At 36.8% G+C, this 20,140-nt stretch overlaps 1 protein-coding gene across 1 annotated transcript in view; it reads right to left on the bottom strand.

Annotated features, from left to right (window-relative positions):
* Positions 1–20,140, bottom strand: part of SEC63 (SEC63 homolog, protein translocation regulator) — a 56,634-nt gene that overhangs the window by 25,153 nt on the left and 11,341 nt on the right. Inside the window, exons 2-8 of the mRNA XM_053938674.1 lie at positions 14,351–14,450; positions 13,404–13,518; positions 9,776–9,888; positions 7,422–7,483; positions 4,883–4,941; positions 4,115–4,165; positions 1,521–1,629 (exon numbers count right to left, since the gene is read on the bottom strand). Coding sequence (XP_053794649.1) covers positions 1,521–1,629; positions 4,115–4,165; positions 4,883–4,941; positions 7,422–7,483; positions 9,776–9,888; positions 13,404–13,518; positions 14,351–14,450 — 609 coding nt within the window. The remainder of the gene's footprint in view (positions 1–1,520; positions 1,630–4,114; positions 4,166–4,882; positions 4,942–7,421; positions 7,484–9,775; positions 9,889–13,403; positions 13,519–14,350; positions 14,451–20,140) is intronic.

Genomic DNA, 20,140 nt, shown 5'->3' with positions numbered 1-20,140 from the left:
CTTCCCATTATTTAAGATCAACAACTGAAAATCTCCAGGAAAGGAGATTCTGAAAGTTTGTTTGTCCTGAAGCTTGAAAAAATACCTTAAAACAAGGCAAGTCATGCAGATTTATCTCATCATTTTCCTAGCCTGGTCTGATTACATTTGCTGACACTGATATACCACACTACAGTGGAATTCACAACCAAGTAAAAGCCTTGCCTGATCACTGTGTGGTTGGTCTAAGCCACCTCAGCCGCACCTCAGTTTTCACTCAGACTGTACAGAAGACCTCAGCAGAAAAAAAGTGACCTGCCTCTGAACACTTTTAGGTAGTTCCAGGGTAAGTCCTTAAATAAGGTAATTTAAACCTAGAGTTCATTTTTTAACCAATCTTTAGGAGGGACAAGGCAAGCCTCAAAGCTGGGTTCTGAGCGAGGTTCAATATGAAACAAATTACTGTAAAGAACAAGTCTGAAGAAAGAAAGTGATCTCCCTAAACTTCTGAAGTCTCACCTACTCTCTCTTTTCTCACCTAGCTGGAGAGATAGAAAAAGCATAAGAGTATGACAAAAGAGTATAAAACACACAAACCCATGTGTCCTGTGAATAAAAGGGTAACATCTTTCCATACTCTCATTCCCTACACCATTTGGATAATCTGTGAAGCATTTCTGCTCTGTAGGAAAAGGATGGCTCAAGAGCAGATTTCAGTAATCTTCCAGCAAATCTAAAGCTGAAAAACAGTGCAATTCAAAGGAGTAAGAAAATATATTTATGAAGCCTTTTTTAGAAGGTTTTGGGGGTTCTTCTCTTCTGCTTTTCAATTACTCTGAGCATGCAATTTAGTTAAATCCAATCTAGAACTAAGTAGTACTGTGCAAATTCTTCAGGCTTATTCCAGCCCCCAAACTGTAGGATATAATTCTGCACCAACAAAATACATCTACAGTTTTCCCCAGAAAAACTGGGGGGGGGAGGTGGGGGGGTTTCCTTTAAAATGAGGGAGTAAACAAGAAAAGCAAGTATATTGAAAGCTACAATTAAGTAATAAAATAACATAAAATTGATAGCAATTTTTAAACAGAAATTTAGCTCTCTATTCTAAAATCTAAAACCAAGAAATGCTATTTTATTTCTTTACGCATACAAAAATTTTATGAAGCTCCTAAAATTTTTTTTGTACTAACAGAAGAAAACACACAGAGGTTGGCTCCAACTGGCAACTGAGGGCTACAGGCATGGCAACTGAGGGCTACAGGCAGGTCAGCACATTTTCCCAATATACAATACCCCTCTTTCTTTTTTTTTTTCATGTATAGATAGACAAATATAGATCTATACAATTCCCTCTCCCAAACATTTACTTCTTACAGAGTACTCTTCACCTGCAACAGAATTAAGTTTTAAAAACACTCTAAAGGTACCAGAAGCATTACTTTAATCTAATTAAGGCCTATAAAATAGAAGTATTTTAATGTCAGCAGACTGACACTTCCAGAGGAACACATCTACAGTTCAAGACGGCTTTTACTTACGTTTCATGTCCATGTTTCGGGTTTTATAGACAAAATATGTATATATTTGAGTTGTCCGAATGAGAATCTGATCTCCGCTGTATCGTATTGATCGGTACCACCAGGAACCCTGAAATATTCAACAAGAACAGATTCAGGTCAGCTACAAGGAAGCATCAAAACAGCCATACTGCATGACCTCGTGTCTGTCAACAACCAGGTAAACTCAGCCCAGCTGATATTATGTATGTTGAGGTGAACTGAATTTCAGAAAGGAGAGGGAAACAAAAATGTATTTGCTGACACAAACTTTAAAAGCACACTGATAAATTAATCTGAGAGAATCTAATGTTAAATATTTTTAAATGACCTCTAGCCTAGAGAAATTTTCCCCAGCACATACACCTGCGCACATATACACTGCTTGGTTTATTTCTGGTGTTGTTTTAACAAATCCACTAAACACTAAATTCACTACATTTACCACTTGGTATATATGATGTGGTAACTCTTTACAGTGCAACTCAGCATTCAAATCTAGTTTAGGCAGGTCAAGACCAAACCAAGAACAGAGACTTCTTTTACTATGAGAAAATTTGCAAAACTGTGATGTAAGACACCTAATCACAAAATGCTTTTCAGAAGAGGAATCTGGAGGTGGCATGGGGCCCTCGCTGTAAATTTTCAAAATCAAGCCATACACCTTCAGGTTGACAGAAGAGCAACAGTCTGATAATTATCTAATTAGCATTACACCAGTGATTCAGATTACAGAACTCATTCTACAGTGGTTGTAGTCTCTAATATATTTTCAGAAAAATTGTGTGCTGGGTTATAAACTGCAATCTGTTCATTAAACTCCTCCCTGTAAGCAAAGCTCATTTAACATAAGAAAACACATCAAAGATACTCCTCAATCTACTGTGAAATTTACTATCAGTGAAGAGCATCAAGCGGTAAAGTAGTAAATTATGCTTACTACTATTAGTTTAATAATAGTGAATTCTCCCATTATGGAAAGAATTCTGCAATCTACTTAATTATTTGGGAAATACTCAAGGACTGGCTCCAACAATTTTTTTAATACATTAGGTTTGATTCTTCCATGAATAGATGAATGCTGACACAAAATAGTACACAACTTTCTACAATGTTTTTCTGCATAAAAAACTAATTATAATCCCACAGCTATCAAATATTTGTAAAAGTACAGGTATTGGAAGAAAAATGTACCTAGCCAGTCAAAATCTACATGAAAAAGGCTGCCCTAACTGCAGCTTCTGCAGATACAGCTCCTGTCTCTTGCCTCATGTACAGGACATTACTTAGGTCAGTGGAAGTCTGGAAAGAACTACTTATCAGTATTGTCTCTTTCAATTAATCTGGATTCAAAGGGTGGAAGTAGCCTTACTTTATTTTAGATGCCCATCAAACGTAGGATGACTACACTGCAGTGAAGTTTTCCTTCTTTATTGATTAATGAAAGAGAAACAGACCTATTAAAGGCATGAATTATCTTGTATGTCTACTTTCAAATGAAATTATAAAATAACTTGCTCCATAAAAATGACTATTTCTCTTCATTGACTAAAAAAAAAAAAACTACAGTGACAAGTCTGAACATACAAGTCTACATTTGGTATGGGGCAAGAAGAGGCAGAACACTTTTTCTGTGCTCAAAACATTTGTACCAACAGCAAGATTGTTTTCCTTTCACTTGAGCTATGATAAACCTGGTGTAAATCACTAGAAGTATATGTATACAAAAAAGCATCAACTGAATCTTAAAAGGAAAGACATGAAAATTTTTTGCATCCTGTATTTTAGACTTTTTATTCAACTATTTGTTGAAGTCAGCATATTTAATCTTCTAAGCTAAACTTTCAATTACACAGAAGGACTCAAAGGGAAGGAATAATGTCTCTCTGAGTCTCCGCACACACTGATGCAAGCAGCTACCAAGACCTCAGGACAATATTTCAAATTAAAATCTTCTTTTCAAGAACATGAGGGCCTTTTGGTGTCAGTTTCCTGAGTCTTGCTTCATGCAACACCCTACATGCACAATCACTGGGTAAGGAAAATTGTTCAAAAGCAATACTGTAGGGCAAACCCAAGCCCTGAAATAACACTCACCTACCAATTTATTCCTCACACAAAGCAATGTCAAGGGCAGACATCTCATGGTGTACAGAAGATCAATAAAAATTGAAGTTATTTAAACAAAGGCAGTCAGGAAAAACCCAATAACCACCTCCTTCGCCTGCAGTATTCATTCTAGCACCACCATCTAGAGACATCTCAGTCTTTACTATTACACCACTGAATATACTCTTGAGCTCATCACCTCAATAATTTTCTTGAGAAATAAGCTGCAAGATAAATTACATAACTTAATAATTCTTGTGATATCCAGTATCTTCCCTGGAGTCCTCTCTCTATCATGGCACTGCATTTTTCTGGAAACTCTACAGCAGCTACACTTTTTTCATAATAAGACACCACCTTTTAAAAAACACCTCACTTGCACTCTCTATGAAAGATAAGAATGAGAACTCTAAGACAGCTTTGTTTACAACTTGGTTACAGAGAGCAGAATATCAGATACTACTTACCACAACAACTGGAAGAATAACCATAAATGCTAATCCATATACAAACAACACCTACAGAAAAAAATACAAAACAAACTGTATTAGATACTGTGGCTACTTAATACCACTTTTGTTTAATCTTTATTCTAAAATAGTCAAGTAGTATTACCACAAGCTTACTAAAAATTGTCACAAGCTTTTAAAAGTGCCATTATTTCTGAAGAGCAACTTACAAGTAATACAACTAGGTATGGCTTAAATAAGGAGTGTCAGTTTAGTGTGATTCACACATGAATCAGTTTAAATGATTCACACACTGTCACGGGTCAGTTTCTTTAATAAATAAAAAGTTGGCAAGCAAGACCATAATGCAGCAGACAAATGCTGAAAAGAAATCAAGTGGTTAAGAAAAACACCTTGCAGCAACAAATACAACAGGAAGAACATTTAGATTAGAGCATCACTAGCAAATCAAATGAACTAAAGAAGCCCAGCACGCAGCTCTGTGATTCCTTGCAAGAGTGAACACACGCTTTGTAGCAAAGGTGATCACAGCAGAACCTCATTGTCATTGGAATGAGATCACCCAAACATATTCACACTTTACTCTCAAAAGTTAGATTTAAGCTACTCTAACACTCACGACTCCTGAAATTTCCTTCATAGATGTGCACTTGAACCAAAGTATTAATGTGTTTTGACTAAAAATGTGCAGTATTAAGCAATTTTTTTTCTTCAAGACCACTTGAAACTTCACCTTAAAATCTTGAGCTAAGTACGCTGACTCACCAAAATTGAATTTTTCTGATCCACAATCCAAGCTGGCAAAGCTATACCAAAGCTTGTAGCTGTAGGATGAAAGAAATAAGTTCACTATAAAATACTGAGAAACATTTTTGAAGTCACATTATATCTAACAAAAAACCAAAACCACCAACCCACAAAAAACCCGCTTGTGTTTATTACTTCAATAAGCAAAATTTTAACAAATACAGCAAAATCAAGCAAGAAATTAGAAATATGCCAAGTATGCAATAACAGGACTTAAATCCAACACCTGAAATACCAAATATTTTAGCTTAACATATTGCAATGGAATAGATGGGCAAGACTTATTTTTATAAAAATTTGGAAGATTTGCAAGTTTTGCACTGCAGTGTTTTCAGCAGTTTAAACACATATATTTAAGTAAATAAATGAACTGCAGGAAAATTGTCTGAGCAAATTATTTCTATGGGAAATTCTATTGGTTTGTCCCGCTAAGAAAATGTTCTAAGCTGTAAACTGTAAACACAAAACCCTCTGTCAGTTCAAATTTCTGTGTGATTGGTAAAAAAGAAAGAGGAACACTCTTCAATTCAAAAGAAGTTGGGCTACAGAAAACAGAAGATGTGATTCTCTAACATCTCCAGTATACAGACCTGAATAGACAGTAGCATAAAATAGCTTTTTAGACACAGGTGGTAATAAATTAAATTTTACAAACACTATTCATCCCAATACTAAGAGTTCCATGAAACCAACAGGAGAAAGAAAAGAAAGTAAGACTTTATGGATTTCTAGGACCTGCTTAAAAGAAAAACAACAGGTTTTCCTTAGTACTAGCAGTACTTCTTTGTCTATACAGAACTAGAAGACTAGAGCACATAGCTTGGGTATGTGTTTTTACACCACACACATATATACATACAGAGAAGATGAATTTCACTACCCTAGAAAGCCCCTCACACTTTAATGTGGAACAAGGTTAGAGAATAGAAGAGAGAGAGAAAACTTCAGGGACTTCTCCCACTCTTCAGATGTCTCAAACAATAATGAGAGAAATAAAGCAGAGATTTATAATTCCACTGGAGTCTGAGGTAGAGTTTTCAGAAGAGCAGGAGGCTTAAGTCTCACAGTACAAACTGCTAGCCTTCCAAAAAATCATTTCATTTTCCCTTCTGGGAATCCAAAGTCTCTTAGGTTTGTGAATACAATCACTAAGCCAACCAAGGATCTTTGTGCCTTCTCAAGTTTTGGCTGAGTTTTCTTTTGAAGTCACAGCTTCAGGTCCATTCAAGGACACTGACACAACTGCCTAACCTCAAATCCTATGCCTTGTCAACACTAAGTGAGTAGCTTATGGATGTGAAAAACAATTCAGCATCCAAAAAGGTCCTAGGAAAGCTATTAAAATTTATGATACCATTTTGCTGATATTGTGACAGCATTTCTGAAAAAAGATTTTATCTGTATTTTGTAGCAAGAGGGATAGAGACCTTTTACTTTCCAAGCATAGGAAGTACTAGAAGCTAGGAGCTGATAGAAATCTGTTATGCTATAAAACACAGCGATTAAAGAAGCTGATCCACCTCCTTAGTCCATCAGAAATGCCTTTGTCAGACTGTGATATAGTTGGCAAAGATGTTTTTTTTTGAAGGAAGAGAGAAGATTTTTTTATTTCTTTGAAACACCAGTTCAGGGCTGGGGTTGGTTTTTTTAACTTTAAAAATTAATGTCCTGTTGGGTGGATATAATTCAGAAGAAGAATTCACAGCACAGATGACAGAGTACCCCCTCATGTCATCCTGTAACTTCAGAATTAAGTTACAAATTTCATTTATTATTTCCAGTCTGGCTGTAACTCATTATACACCGGTATGTTGTATAACTTGCCTTAACAAATGGCAGGTTTCCATTTTGCCTGTAATGAGTATCAGCTAGAAACATGCAACATTTTTCCTTAGTAGGCCACTTAAACAATCACAAAGGTGTTTTACAAGCAATTCACACAACTGCAAGTAGGGGAAAAAATATTAACTTTCAGTCTTAAATTCATTTCGTTTGGATCACCTACTGTAAAACTTTAACACACCATCACCAGGATTATTTTCATGTAGCAACCTGCCCAGAAACAATATCCCCATGTACATCCTTTCAAAGTATGTTTATTGCAATATGGCTAGTTGTTAATTTTTCAATATACATCTCTAGTATTTGATCATGAATACCAAGAAATGTTTAAAATTGACAAGTTTCTGATAAGCAGTATTTATTTTTTGCTTATACCTCCATTAATATTGGCAAGTCTCCCTAGATACTTACTGAAGCTGACTAATTTAAAAAAGTCTTCTCTTTTTACCATAATAAAAAGTTTGAGAAGCAAACTCTTTCTTGCCTTTCCCTGCCACCACCCCCAGAGCCAGTTTCACAAGCAAAGAATTGGTCAGATGTGTTGCTTTAATCCCAGGAGAAAGTTATATAATAAGTGCTTCTTGACTTATCAGATATTACACATCTCAGTGTGCAGCAATTACAGAACCTCTGTCATACATAATTGTATAATTACCTTGTGGTCCATCTGGATTACCAAATTCTTCCCAGTTTTTTCGTGACTCCTCATCAGTTAAGCTAGTTACAAGAAGAGATATTAAGTTAACACAGAAGACATTTCTCTAAACCATTAACAAACAAAAAGTTTAAAATGTGGCAGTCACACTATCCTTTAGAGATGGTTTGGAAAGCTAAATAGCTTCTGGTATTTTTTTTGTACAAAATCTAACAGGACACAATACTGCTGTATTCCTCCTCGATACACAACCAAATTATTTAGGGACTCTGACAGGAAATCAGACACAGAAGACGCACATGCAGGAGATGGCAAAATCACATCTCCCTTTCATGACAGTGACTGCATACCCATCAGCACACAATATTTCTTGATGCCAGGTTACAGCACAGAAAATTTTGAAACAAAGAGTTTGAAGTTTATCTTATTTTTTGGAAGGAAAGTAAATATGGAAGACTGATCAGAAGTAGTGTATATATGGGCCTTTATCTTATCTAGACCTTTAGCCTTTGACAGCCTGTGTTTGGTTGTTGTTGGGTTTTTTCCCTGGAACTACCAAATTTCATAATTTAATACTCTCTTATTTAATAAGACACCACCTCCTAAATTATTAAATAAGGCACCTACTGTGCCTGTTCAGTAACGACAGTTTTTTGGCAGTTGTACGCCACCTTGACAGAATCCCTGTTACTAGAAGGAAGAATACTGCTTTAGAAACAGAATACCTGGCTTTCACTGTATGAAAGATTTTATCTCACATAAGAAACCCAGTGAAGAAGTCAGGCCTCTCCTGATCATTTCTAAGTCTCCCATTTGTTGACAAGCAGACTCACCAAATGGGCAGCTTTTATAATCTTTCAAGACAGCATGGCTAAGGAACTTCACCATCATTTACCTCACAATATACCTCTGCCACAGCCTGTGCACTAGTGTTTGAAGTATCAAACTGTAGCACCAAGAATTTGAGTACTGGCTTGCAAAGCAAATAATTTACATGTTTCAAGAGTTCAAAAAGGCATACCAGAATTTCCTACTGAAAAGATTTTCCGAGTGATATAGATGTGTTTAAGCAAAAAGTATGATTTCCAAACTGCTCAAGTGAGCATGGTGTTGGTTCTCCTTCCCACCTCTTCCCAAATAGGACTCTCCATCATTAAGGTTAACCACATACACAACTGACTTCAAGGCAGAAATCACCAACTTCCTAGGTTCTGTGATGACGTGACTGACCCAATAAACCCCAATAATTGATGAAGCCTCAGACGCAATGGGCAAGAGTGCCATGCTGTGACCACAGTGACTCAGCACAGCTGCTGCAGAGAAGCTGACTCCACCTCAAAGGGGACACTAAGGTGGCCTTTGTTTTACATAAAAAACCTATCAACAGCTGAGGGGATCACCTGGTGGTATAAACATTTCTCTTTGAGTGCATAAAAAACCTATGAATGTCTCAAGTTTGAGACATCAGCAAGGGAGGAGTAAATACCTGACTCAGTCCACCACAGTATATAAACCAGACAACTAGAATTCTGTAGAGAACAATGGGCTCCAGCTGGCATCAAGCCACACATGCCGTCCCATCAGCATTGTGACAGTGAGTGTATTAGAGACACCAGTAATGGGAATCCCACTGGTATTGTGATTGAACTGTGCATCTAAATTCCTGTGTTTTCATTTCCTTTATACCAAATTCTCATATTAGACATCTCTCACATAGTAAAAAAATAAAATTGCTGTAAGAGATAAGACCAAAAAATACTCTAAAGTAAAAGCAGATTCAAGGACTCAGCTTTTAAGAGCTATACAAGTATTCTGAAACAGTCACAAGGTAAAAAATCAGGAGTGCATGGCAAACGTAACTGGAAAGGGATAGGGACAAGCTGAGAGAAAACAGATCCAAAATGAAAACATCCTTTTCACTGGACAGAACAGTTAAAGTACGGTCTTTTACTCTTTGGCTTTACCACCACGTGAAATGAACAGTACATATATTTTCTAAGCATCACTTCAAAACTGCTGTAACAGAGTCGGTTGGTTAAAAAACCACAACACCCATTTTGTTCTTTGTCATCTTTAAGATTTAATATGTGAAATACTGGAAACACTTTTCCTAGCTGACATGCAAGTTAACACAAAGAACTAACACCTTACAGTATTCTGACAGATGCAAAACAAATTATCCTTACTAACTTGTACAAAGCAAATACGCATTGCAGGAAGACATGTTAAGACTTTTTTTACATATCTGAACACATTTCTTCCTGCCTGCTTAGGCCATCCTTGCTCTTACTGTAAAGGCTGTTCTCCCCATAATATTATGATTCCCTTTCTTCATAGGCAAAGAAGAAACTTACGCTGCATAGGCCTTAGCAATCCTCATGAACATAACTTCATCTCCTCCTTTATCTGGATGGTATTTTAGGGATAGTGCACGGTACTGTTTCTTTATTTCCGATATACTTGCTCCCTTCAAAAGGAAAGGTTTGCATTTATTATTAAACACCTTAAATAAAATTCATTCTCATATATAATCCTAATACACATTGTGTAGTATTTTTCTGAACCATTCACTGAAGAATTATTACATAGGATCATGAAACTATATTTCATTAAAACATTATTATTTTTCTGATAACATTCTTACAACCATTATGTTTTTAAATGAAGACAGAAGTTCAGACTCTAACTAAAAGACACTGAGGCGACTGAATACTGGGTTTTATCAGGATTATTTTGCTTATCTATCCATAGGAACAAAAAAAAGGAAGGATTTCTTATCTGTTTGGCAAATCTTAAACATATTCCTGAATACAAGGAATTCTCACTTGCAATATTCTTCTATTTAACCATATATCATAGATCAAGTATGATGGTCCACTTGCAGTTTGTATGCAGAAGTATATGTGTCAGTCACCAGGAACAGCAGATTTCCCTGCCACTTAAAAACACCTTTGACTAGAATCATCCTACCCATAAATTATTTCAAACTTCTTGAACAAAGGGAATACATTACCTATACCTGAGAAAGATTGATTTTTATTCTACTCCAGCATGTTGTTAAATGCCACCAACACAATCCCCTGTGCATTAACTTCCAGCTTGGACTGTGAACTTCACTACTCAAGAAAACCAACAAAACTTTACAGTAAGTTCAGCTGAAGTTTTTTTTATATGTTATCTGCTAAGTTTCACACAATTACCACAAGATTTTTCAATGTTTGTGCCAGAGAAGCCTAGCATGCTGACCTTAACTGCATAATAAACACAAAAGAATTTAGTTACAGATGATGGTACTCTTTCAATAAACTTAAACCAGAAATTAAACTACCCTGAGGCTTCACTTGCTGTTACTTTATCTCACTTTATACAGTCTGTCATATTCCAACACTATTTTTCAACAGCATGCCTCATTTAATGCATAGGATGGATTTAGTCCAGTATAAATTAGACTTCAACTAAAAGCAGGTGTTTCAAGACTAGATGAAGAATGCCAGACAGGGAGCAGAAACTAGAAAGTAGGGGGGAAAGAACAAAGGGAAGGGAAAAAAACCCCAAGCTGTTTGAACAGAGATGTGTTTTCATGGCTGGCATGAATGCTGCCTGTAAAAAACAAAACTATTTTTTTCTCTCTGACACAGAGGGTGCACCCAATCCCAGACAAGATGACAAGTTTTCCATCTACATTAATTTCTTAGTCCTCATTTTCCAAAGTTAGGCTACAGAGGTTAGGCCTGACTTACAGAAATGCTTAGTAGCCTTGGACAGCTGGTGTCAGTCTCCTTGGAACACAGAGCATGCCTGTATATAACCACTTCTGAGATTCATCCTTATGCCTTGGATCCCATCTTTAAAACTGCAGTACAGATACTTATTAAATAAATCATTAATATTTGAACACCTTATGTGTTAGTGAATTCCAGTGCTATGCTTCAAAAAGAGCTATTCTGTGTTCAAACACAGTGCTGATATTGCGTATAAAATCTGGTGTAAGTACATTATCTGGACTTTGGTGCTGCTGTGGTTCCTATCTAGAGAAGAAAAGCTTCTTGTTATAAATTGATATGCTAACATAAAATAAAAAAAATTATCTTGACTAGAGTGTGAATGCAAAGAAGTGAATTACTGTGCATCAAAACCTTGAAGTGCTTGCATCTGCAACCATTTTATTTTTTTTAAGTGGGGGGGGGGTTGCTGGTGCTTTAGGGTTTTTTTTAACAACAATAACAGTTCCATTATCTAACTACACTTCAGCATCTGTATCACTTCATCAGCAGGACTGGCTACAACTCTCAAGGTTCCACTTGAATGGTAACAGAAGAAATCTGTTGATTCTTCACATAGTCCGAGCTGAAAATCTTTCAAGAGATTTAAAAGAAGTTGCCTGATAGCAAGAAACACACTCAGATTTTGAGCCCTACTTTTCTTGAGCCCTACTTCACCTATCTATCTTCACAGCCATCTTTTCATCCTCCTTTTAAAATCTCTGGCTTTCATCCAGCTTGTCCTTATGACAACATGCTCCGTCCCTCAGTTCTTGAGGCATTCCAGAATTGGTTTCTTTGCCTGGGTAAGTTGCCTTGACTTAAGTTGCCTCAAGTTGCCTTGAGCATGTGTACAAGTTTTCATCAATAAACACAAAGCTACAATTCACTACATGCATTCCTTTCTTTCTCCTCTGGGTTGTTACTTGAAGAACTTTCCCGAAGGTAACAAAGGAAAACACTCTGCTGACCTAATCCCTAGCCTGATTTGTTTAATCAAAGTTAACCCAGTTATGTGAACATTAAAACTGCATGGGTCCAATAGATACCATTTAGCAGTAAAAACTTGTATTGCTCCTTCCTGTGCATCAGTGAGAGAACTCAAGTCAGCAATCAGTGAGTCACAGAGGAGCTGAGCAGCAGCTGAATTGCAGTAACTTGGCTCCAGACATGACGGGCAGGTGTTCTACCTGTCTAGCTAGAAACAGGCTACAGACTTCTCACCTGCTATAAATGGCTTTCTTAGCACAAGGTGCTGCTTTGCTGACAAGTCAACATCATTTAAAGGCAAGAGATGTACTTGCTTAAGTTCACATACATTACGCTCTCTCACACTAACAATATACATCACATTTAATCAAAACAGGTACATTCAAAGCTCACTCATGTTCTTGTGCTGAACTGGATCCACAGTGTATTTCTTCAGACTTGAGAGTGAAACATACCTCAGACTCCAGAACTGGAAAGATGACTCTACTGTTATTCAAAAGAGGAGCCTTGGATCAGGAAATAATTAACATAAGCAGACAATCTGCTTGAGGTATTGTGGTTAAGATGAAGAACTTAAAAGAAGTTCAGAAAGTCTGCCCTTGGGATATGTAATTTTTTGCATCCATTTTGAATCAGTCCTTCAGTATAAACAAAGCACTACACCTATTTTCTAGATAGGCACTATATCTTTTTTTTAATCCCAGTTTAATAAAGCTATTGGCTGGGATCACTGTTTAGAATTTGTTGTTTGCATTCACAGATATTCACAAGATTCAAGCTAGCCTGCATTGTGTCAAAATGTGCATCACCAACACCCTTCAGTGAAACCTCTCATTTACAAATACTGCTCTGTACAGAAACAGTAAATCAAATTAATTCACATTCTTGTGAATTACATAGGACATACAAAGCAGATTTTTTTGTTGTTTTCCTGTACCCAGAGAGGAAAACAACATCAGAATCGGATTTTAAAACACCCACCTCACTACATTACTAGAATTTTGAAGGAGCTAGATATAAAAGTTATAAATTGGTACAGATACAGGCAAAAAACACATAACAACTGACTTTATAACATGCAGCAATAACTTTCACATGTCAAAAAATACCAAAAACACTAGATAGATTCACTAAACTTACTTTGTTTGAAAAAACAAGTCTAAGATTAGAAAGCTACACACAGAATATACCATTACAGTAGTACAGACTAGTGAAAGATGTTATTACTTACAGGATCCAAATGTAACACTTCATAAGGGTTGTATTCTTGATACTCTCTGTCTGTTTTGGAAACTTTGTATGCAAGGAACAAAAATAATGCCCAGCCAGCAAGGAGGACTATTTTCCTGTTTGGAAGAAAAATGATTTTTTAAATACACAAATACACTAGCTCAAGCACCATTCTAGTAACACTAAAAGCCATCTTATATCACTTTTCAAGAAACAGTATTAAAAGAGCAAGAAACACTAAAGTAGGAACTTCAATATTTTTAATACAACTTTTTCTCCTAGTTTTTAACAATGACAATCCACTACCACCAAGTCTCCATTTTTTAACTGTCTCTCCTCAGCAGGTATACATTATTATTTCCTATTTTTAAAGGATAGTTTTAACCAGATCCTAGACAATGTGTTAAAAAGAAAAAAAAAAAAAAAAAAAAAAAACACACAAAAAGCTGACACAGATGCATAACTGACAGCAAATTATTTTGAGGGTGGGAGTAACAAGGAACTGATAAAGCATTCACCTTCAAACATACAAAGTTTGTATGGTTTTTTTTGTATGTATACAAAGTTTGAAGTCTTTTATATTTGAGTATGTTTTAGTATATGTTCACATATTAAATATTTAAATCAAAAGATTGCACTAGCACTACTAATTTCAGTGAGGGAGAATTAGTTTTTTCAACAAAAAAATGCATTGTTTACTTTTTCTACAGCTAAGGCTCACTGGTCTCATTCCTCAGGTATTTTATATAGGACAAACAGCATGCATCTTGATTTCAAGCCCTCCTAGACAATAATGATTACCTATTAATTATTCAAATATTGCAGATTGCAAATGTCTCAGTGATGCAAAAGTAACTAATTCCTGCTTTGATTACAAACTGATGTATTTCTATATTAAAAAAGTAAGAATTGCTTTAATGGAAAGCCATGCAAATGAAACGTACGTACTTCACTGTAGGAATTATGTTCTGCTGCGGTTTTAGCAGTCGCAAGCGGTACCACAAACACCTTCCATATACGTTCCTTATGTTCTTTAATCGAATTTGTTCTATAAAAATAGAGAGACTGTGATTAACCAAGCTGACAAAACACAGAACAACAAAACACGCTCATCTCAGGCAGTTGGAGGACTAACATAATGTCCAGCATTACCAGAGGAGAGAATGCTTTCTATCCATTTAAGTGATGCTGTACATGCATAAACGTAAGAAGCTGGTCAGATTACCCTCTCTACCTAAAAAGAATCTGTTATATTTCCCATATACCACATAGTAACCATCACATGTGAACCCAGCCTTTGCCTAATATGCACCTGTAGACTTTGCTTCTGACACTCAACTCCAAAAGTTTCCCATTTCAGTATGTCAGCCACCGCATGCAGGAAAAACAAACAGAATGCAAGCCACAGGCAAACTGGTGTTTGTATACAAATAAAGAGTACAGCAGGAGCAACAGCTCCTTCTTCAATTCAAAATATGATGCATTTTCTTCCTCTTTGTGACATCTGCTTTTATAAGCTGCCTTCATTTTTCTGCTGAAGGGTAAAAGGAAGGAAGATTAAGATAAAAAGCAACTTGTAATCCATGCAGCTCAGCAATAGATGCCTTCAGCAAGGAAGTTTTCACATTAACAACAGTCAACAAGATTTCTTCCCATGGTCCTTTTAGGACAGGATGGGGCTGGAAGGAATTGCACTTACACTGTCAAACTCACCATGATGAGGCACGGAAGCTCTGTTAAGAGAGTTTTAATTGTATTGCAGAGCTGATCAGGACTAACTTAGTCTTGGTCAAGGAATTCTTTTATACTATGAAAAGTACAGTAGAAAGCAAATAGCTTGTACAGAAATTGTATGTTGTAATTAAACTCCTGTTTAAGTAACTTGTCCATAAACTATGCAGTCTGACCTGTAACACTTCTGAAGTTAAGATGTCACTGTAATTAACTTACTTGCAAAAGAATAAGATCACTTGGCCCTTTTCAGACTAAAGGAAAAAGAATCAAGACAAAAGAAAATTCATCCTGTGTCAATACACTTAGATACTGCTGGTAAACAAAATTTAAAAGACAATCATGAATTTTATAAATACAGGAATTATATTAACAGCTTTGATCCAAAGGACATATCAGTCATATCCTCCTAAGTCTTAAATCTCAACTTAGCACTTCTGACCAGGTGATGCCCTCATAGAATCACAGGATGATTTAGGTTGGAAGGGTCCTTAAATATCCTCCAGTTCCAACCACCCAGCTATGGGCAGGGATGCCACACACTAGACCAGGTTGCTCAGAGCCCCATCCAGCCTGGCACTGAACTCATCTTAATTAAAATAGCAGTTATGATACATGAAGACGTTTTTATCTGGCTGATTTCTAAAAGGTAATAGTGGAAGACAGTGACAACCTCTGTTTAGTTATTCTGAAGGTGTTGAAGGTGGGATATGCTGTTGATCTACTCAAATTTCTAAGCAAGCACACAATTCAGATGAAACATGTGGAATTCAATTAGCAATCACCAAACCCTTTGAGGCCAGAGAAACATGACCATTGTGCTCCACATCAACCATGAGTTCAGATTTAAGGCAGATTAAGCACTGGATGGTATTTCAAACTCTGGCTGATTTAGCAGAAATAGAGTGGGGACACAGATGACATGTGGCCACCCATGAGCTAGTAAAGCAGACAACTATTAAAGCTTGTACAGACAAGGTACCAGAACCAGAAAAAAAAAAGTCTATCAGCTTATTCTGAACTACCTAGTTCTATAGAGTATAGCTTTCCCAAAACTGGATATGGCATTTAACAGTTTGATGCAATTCCTGTGAAGATTATATTGGTAGTACCATCACCCCCAAAAACAGAGAGAGATAATCAAGGATAATTCAATCCCCTGCATCTCAGTCAACTCTTGCCATGCTTCCATATAAGCTTCCATACTTCTGTTTTGTGCAACAGATAAACCACACAAGTATTTTGCAGCTCTCCTGATCTGCAAAAATTGTTCATATACCTAAAACACAAAACTCTCTAAACAAAAAAGAATTTGACTAAAATTTGGTTAAGCAATCCCCTGCTTAGTTTTACTTATGTAAGGCTTTAGAAAGCACTGTGAAGGAAAAATTCAGCAGACAATGAAAACATTGAAAATGCAACACTCACTCCCTACCAGTAGAATATAAATTAATTTGGCATTTTGTCTTTGCTTTTTTATTTTAAGACAACAATTCTAGGAGATCTCTCTTGGTTCAAAACTGGATTCACTTCAACCAGAAGCTGTTACTTAAAATTAAATTACAAACTTAAAGCAAAACTAAAGAGACAGAACATTTAAAAAAAAAAAAAAAAACCCAATCAAACTTGATGCCATTAAAGACTAGACTGACAATGAGGTCATGAGAACGGAAAAGCTTTGCAACAGAAAGAGCGAAGAAAGTGTTCCAAAGGTTTTAAATGGTCACTGGACAGCTGTGAGCCATACTGTGATGCTTTTATGAAAAAGTTATTGATTATACTTGAATAAATCAGGCATCAGAAGACTCACAGAAGACACATGTGCTTAAGCCTAAATCACTTATTTCAAATACTGTCAATCAATTCTGCTGTTTGGTGCTGAAGCAAGATGAAACCAACTGTTCATCAGTTCAACCACATCGACCCACAGGAGCACCTGAGCCTCTAAGTGTTTTTGCTAGGATTTTGATTTTTAACAAGCTGCTGTGCCTTGACTTCAAAGACCTATGCCACAATGCCCCACTTCTCAAACCTGCCAACTGTCCAGCCCTCCAATGACTGGATGACACTCTCTTCCCTGCTCTGCATCCTCCCTGCAAGAATTGCCAGTACCTTCTCCCTTACCATGCCAAAAACCTTCCAAAAATGCCTTAGAGGAGATAAGCTGAAGAGCTGGCAAAAAGTCAAATAAAAATTGACCACTAAATGTGGTTTACAATAATCACTGAATTGAGGTCTTGGAACAGCTTTCCAGTAACAGTTGCAGAAGACAAGTTTTGTGATCAGTCTAACAATAACATCAAAGGGAAAAAAAAAAATCCCAAACGACCTGTGCCATGCAGTGTGAGCAAAAATTAAGTCTTTTGAATACTTGGTAAATGGAGTCTTGGAACTGCTATGCTGCACAAGGGGGACCTCTTCACGCAACCACCAAATTAAGGTGCAGTGCTAAGTAGCCATTGCATTTTTTACACATGCATCTGAACAACTCTTGATCAAATTTAATTACAGCTGATTAAACAATATCAAAGCAAAAGCATCTTATTAATGTTCTCTCTGATCTTGGGATGGCAATGGTCTCATTTGACTAACAATCCCAAAAGGAAACAGGGCACTAAAAAGATGAATTATTATTTACAGTTATCTGTTCAGAACATAAAGAATCAAATCCTACCCAAATTGAAGCTGAAGTCCAGACTACTCAAATTATTTGGAGCTATTCTGAGGCACTTCCTCTGTCATATGCCATCATTAACACATGTTAATTTGTGGAATTCAAAAACAGGCACCTACTTGGGAAAAAAAAGGAGCAATAACTCCCAGTTTAGGCCGAAAGCCACTGGCAAAATACCATACTAAGAAAGCTATATTCCTACTGTATCCAGGAAAAGCAGGCTTCCTATTTATTTACAGACAAAGCCTGCAATTTCACTAGAGAAAATACTTCTCATATTAGGAAGACAATGGTTGCAGGAAAAGGAAAAAAGAGAAGGGAAAAAAGGAGAGAGGAAAGGGAAACTTTTCAAGAAAATTATAGAAGGAAGAAAATTTAAAAAAAAATATAGGAAAGACAAAAAAAAAAGGCTTGCAAAGGCCAGAATACCAGATAATTCTGGTGCTTAACAAAAGCAGCAACTTATAACTAATGAGCAAGTTGTGGATAAATCAGACTTTTTTTTGCTTTGCCTCTGTCTGACTAAAGGAGCTTCCTTTTTACACAAGTGAATTTACCATGCCATGGAACTGACACACTGCCCTGCAATATCCTGCAGACCCTGATCACACTGGAGTGAACACCTTACACAAGGTGTAAGGTAAAGCTTTGCAGTGAAATATGAATTGTACTTTCTCTAGAATCGATATTCTGTCAGGGAAAGCGGATCAGAGTTTTAAAAGCAGACAAGTAGAGTTCTGTTGTTTCTTCTCAGTCCAGATTATGGCTTCCCATTACAGTGTAAGAGCACTTCAGACAGCATCCTTTCATATGGAATTACAGGGAGACAAGTGTGTGTGGGGTGGGAGGAAATGCTTTTCCCTCCAGCCAAAACCCCTTCTTGTTCGATGGGCAAAATCCTTCGCAACAGTGAATCTCTCCTATGGTTTTAGGAATAGGTATTAAACAGCCTTGGAAAGCAAAGGCATAATGCACCCGTGGGCTTCTGAGTCAATCTCACTAACACTAACATCAAGATGCTGTTAAAGCACCCCTCTCACAAGAGGATGTAGACTGCCATTTTATTCCTGTAAATAATCTGGGGAAGCATCCCATGCTTGCTTTCTTTTCCTCCACATTGTTTTTGATGTATCCAAAGTTCCTGAGATTCACAAGTAGATTTTCCCCAATACAAATCTTACTCACAAGGGTTCTCACAAGTGCCTATCATAGTAACTTTAAAAATGTATGTGAATATCCAGCCAAAAGTACATCTTAATATACTTTTCAAGTTCAAGAAATATGACTAGTACTGATACAAAAGAAAACCTGAGCACCATCTCTTTCGTGACTTTGTCAGAGGCCTTACTGAAGTTTAGGTAGATGACATAGGTTGGTCTTCCCTTGTTGACTGTTGCAGTCACTTCTCTTGTATTCCGGGCATCAAAACAGGCACTAGTAGAGAGTGTTTAAGTAAATACTCTACTTCTCTTGATCAGAGCTTGATCTTGACTTCTCTTGATCAGAACTTATACAAACCTCTTGAATAGCCAGTTCTTTAAGCCAGAGACACCTGCTTCTTCTGCATGGGTAACACAGACCCCACAGTTCTTGGGTAAAACAGAACAACCTAAGGGTTGGAAAGGGTGGGAAAGACCTCAGGAGATCACCTAATCCAACCCTACTGCTAAGAGGAGAGGCAAAAAAAACAGCTGCTCAAGGTCTGGCTGTAGGCCTTTGGAGTGACTCCAAAGACAGAGCTCACTGTGCCTCTGAACAACCTATTCTACAGTTTGACCATCCTCAGGGGGCAAAAATTTCTCATATCTGTCTCAACCTCTGTTCTGCTTTAGCAGTCACACAATGGGCAATGACACAGGACATACAGACACAGAAGAAAGCTAATTACAAGTTGGATTTCCAATTTTCAGAGATTACATTCAACCTGTGTTTAAAATTCAGCCATGCCTGGCTTAACCAAAAGCTGCTTTTTTTGGTTTTGCAGTTCACCCATCTTACATCCTTGTCTCCAAAGAAACAGGAGGATACACCCAATCCTCAGGAATGCTTGACAAATGATCCCTACCTAGACCTAATGTTTTTGTTTCAGGTTCTGGAGGTTCCAAAAAGTGCTTAAAAAAAAACCTAAGGGGAGATTCTTTTTCATCCTTCTGAGAAAAAAGAGAAGACTGCACATTTATTGTTATTGGACACAGGCAATTCTAGAAGAGTGAGAACGGAAAAAGGTACAGCTGCAATTATACTGAGAAGTTTTAATCTCCAGAATCTTGTTTCAGCTGCAACAAACAAAGGTCAATTTTAGGAAAAAATACCACAAATAAGACTACTGGCAT

This window comes from Vidua chalybeata, chromosome 3, assembly GCF_026979565.1.
Source record: "Vidua chalybeata isolate OUT-0048 chromosome 3, bVidCha1 merged haplotype, whole genome shotgun sequence".
NCBI classification, from domain to species: Eukaryota; Metazoa; Chordata; class Aves; order Passeriformes; family Viduidae; genus Vidua; species Vidua chalybeata.
The sequence above is the reverse complement of the archived record's forward strand: the minus strand, read 5'-3'. Positions and strand labels throughout refer to the sequence as shown.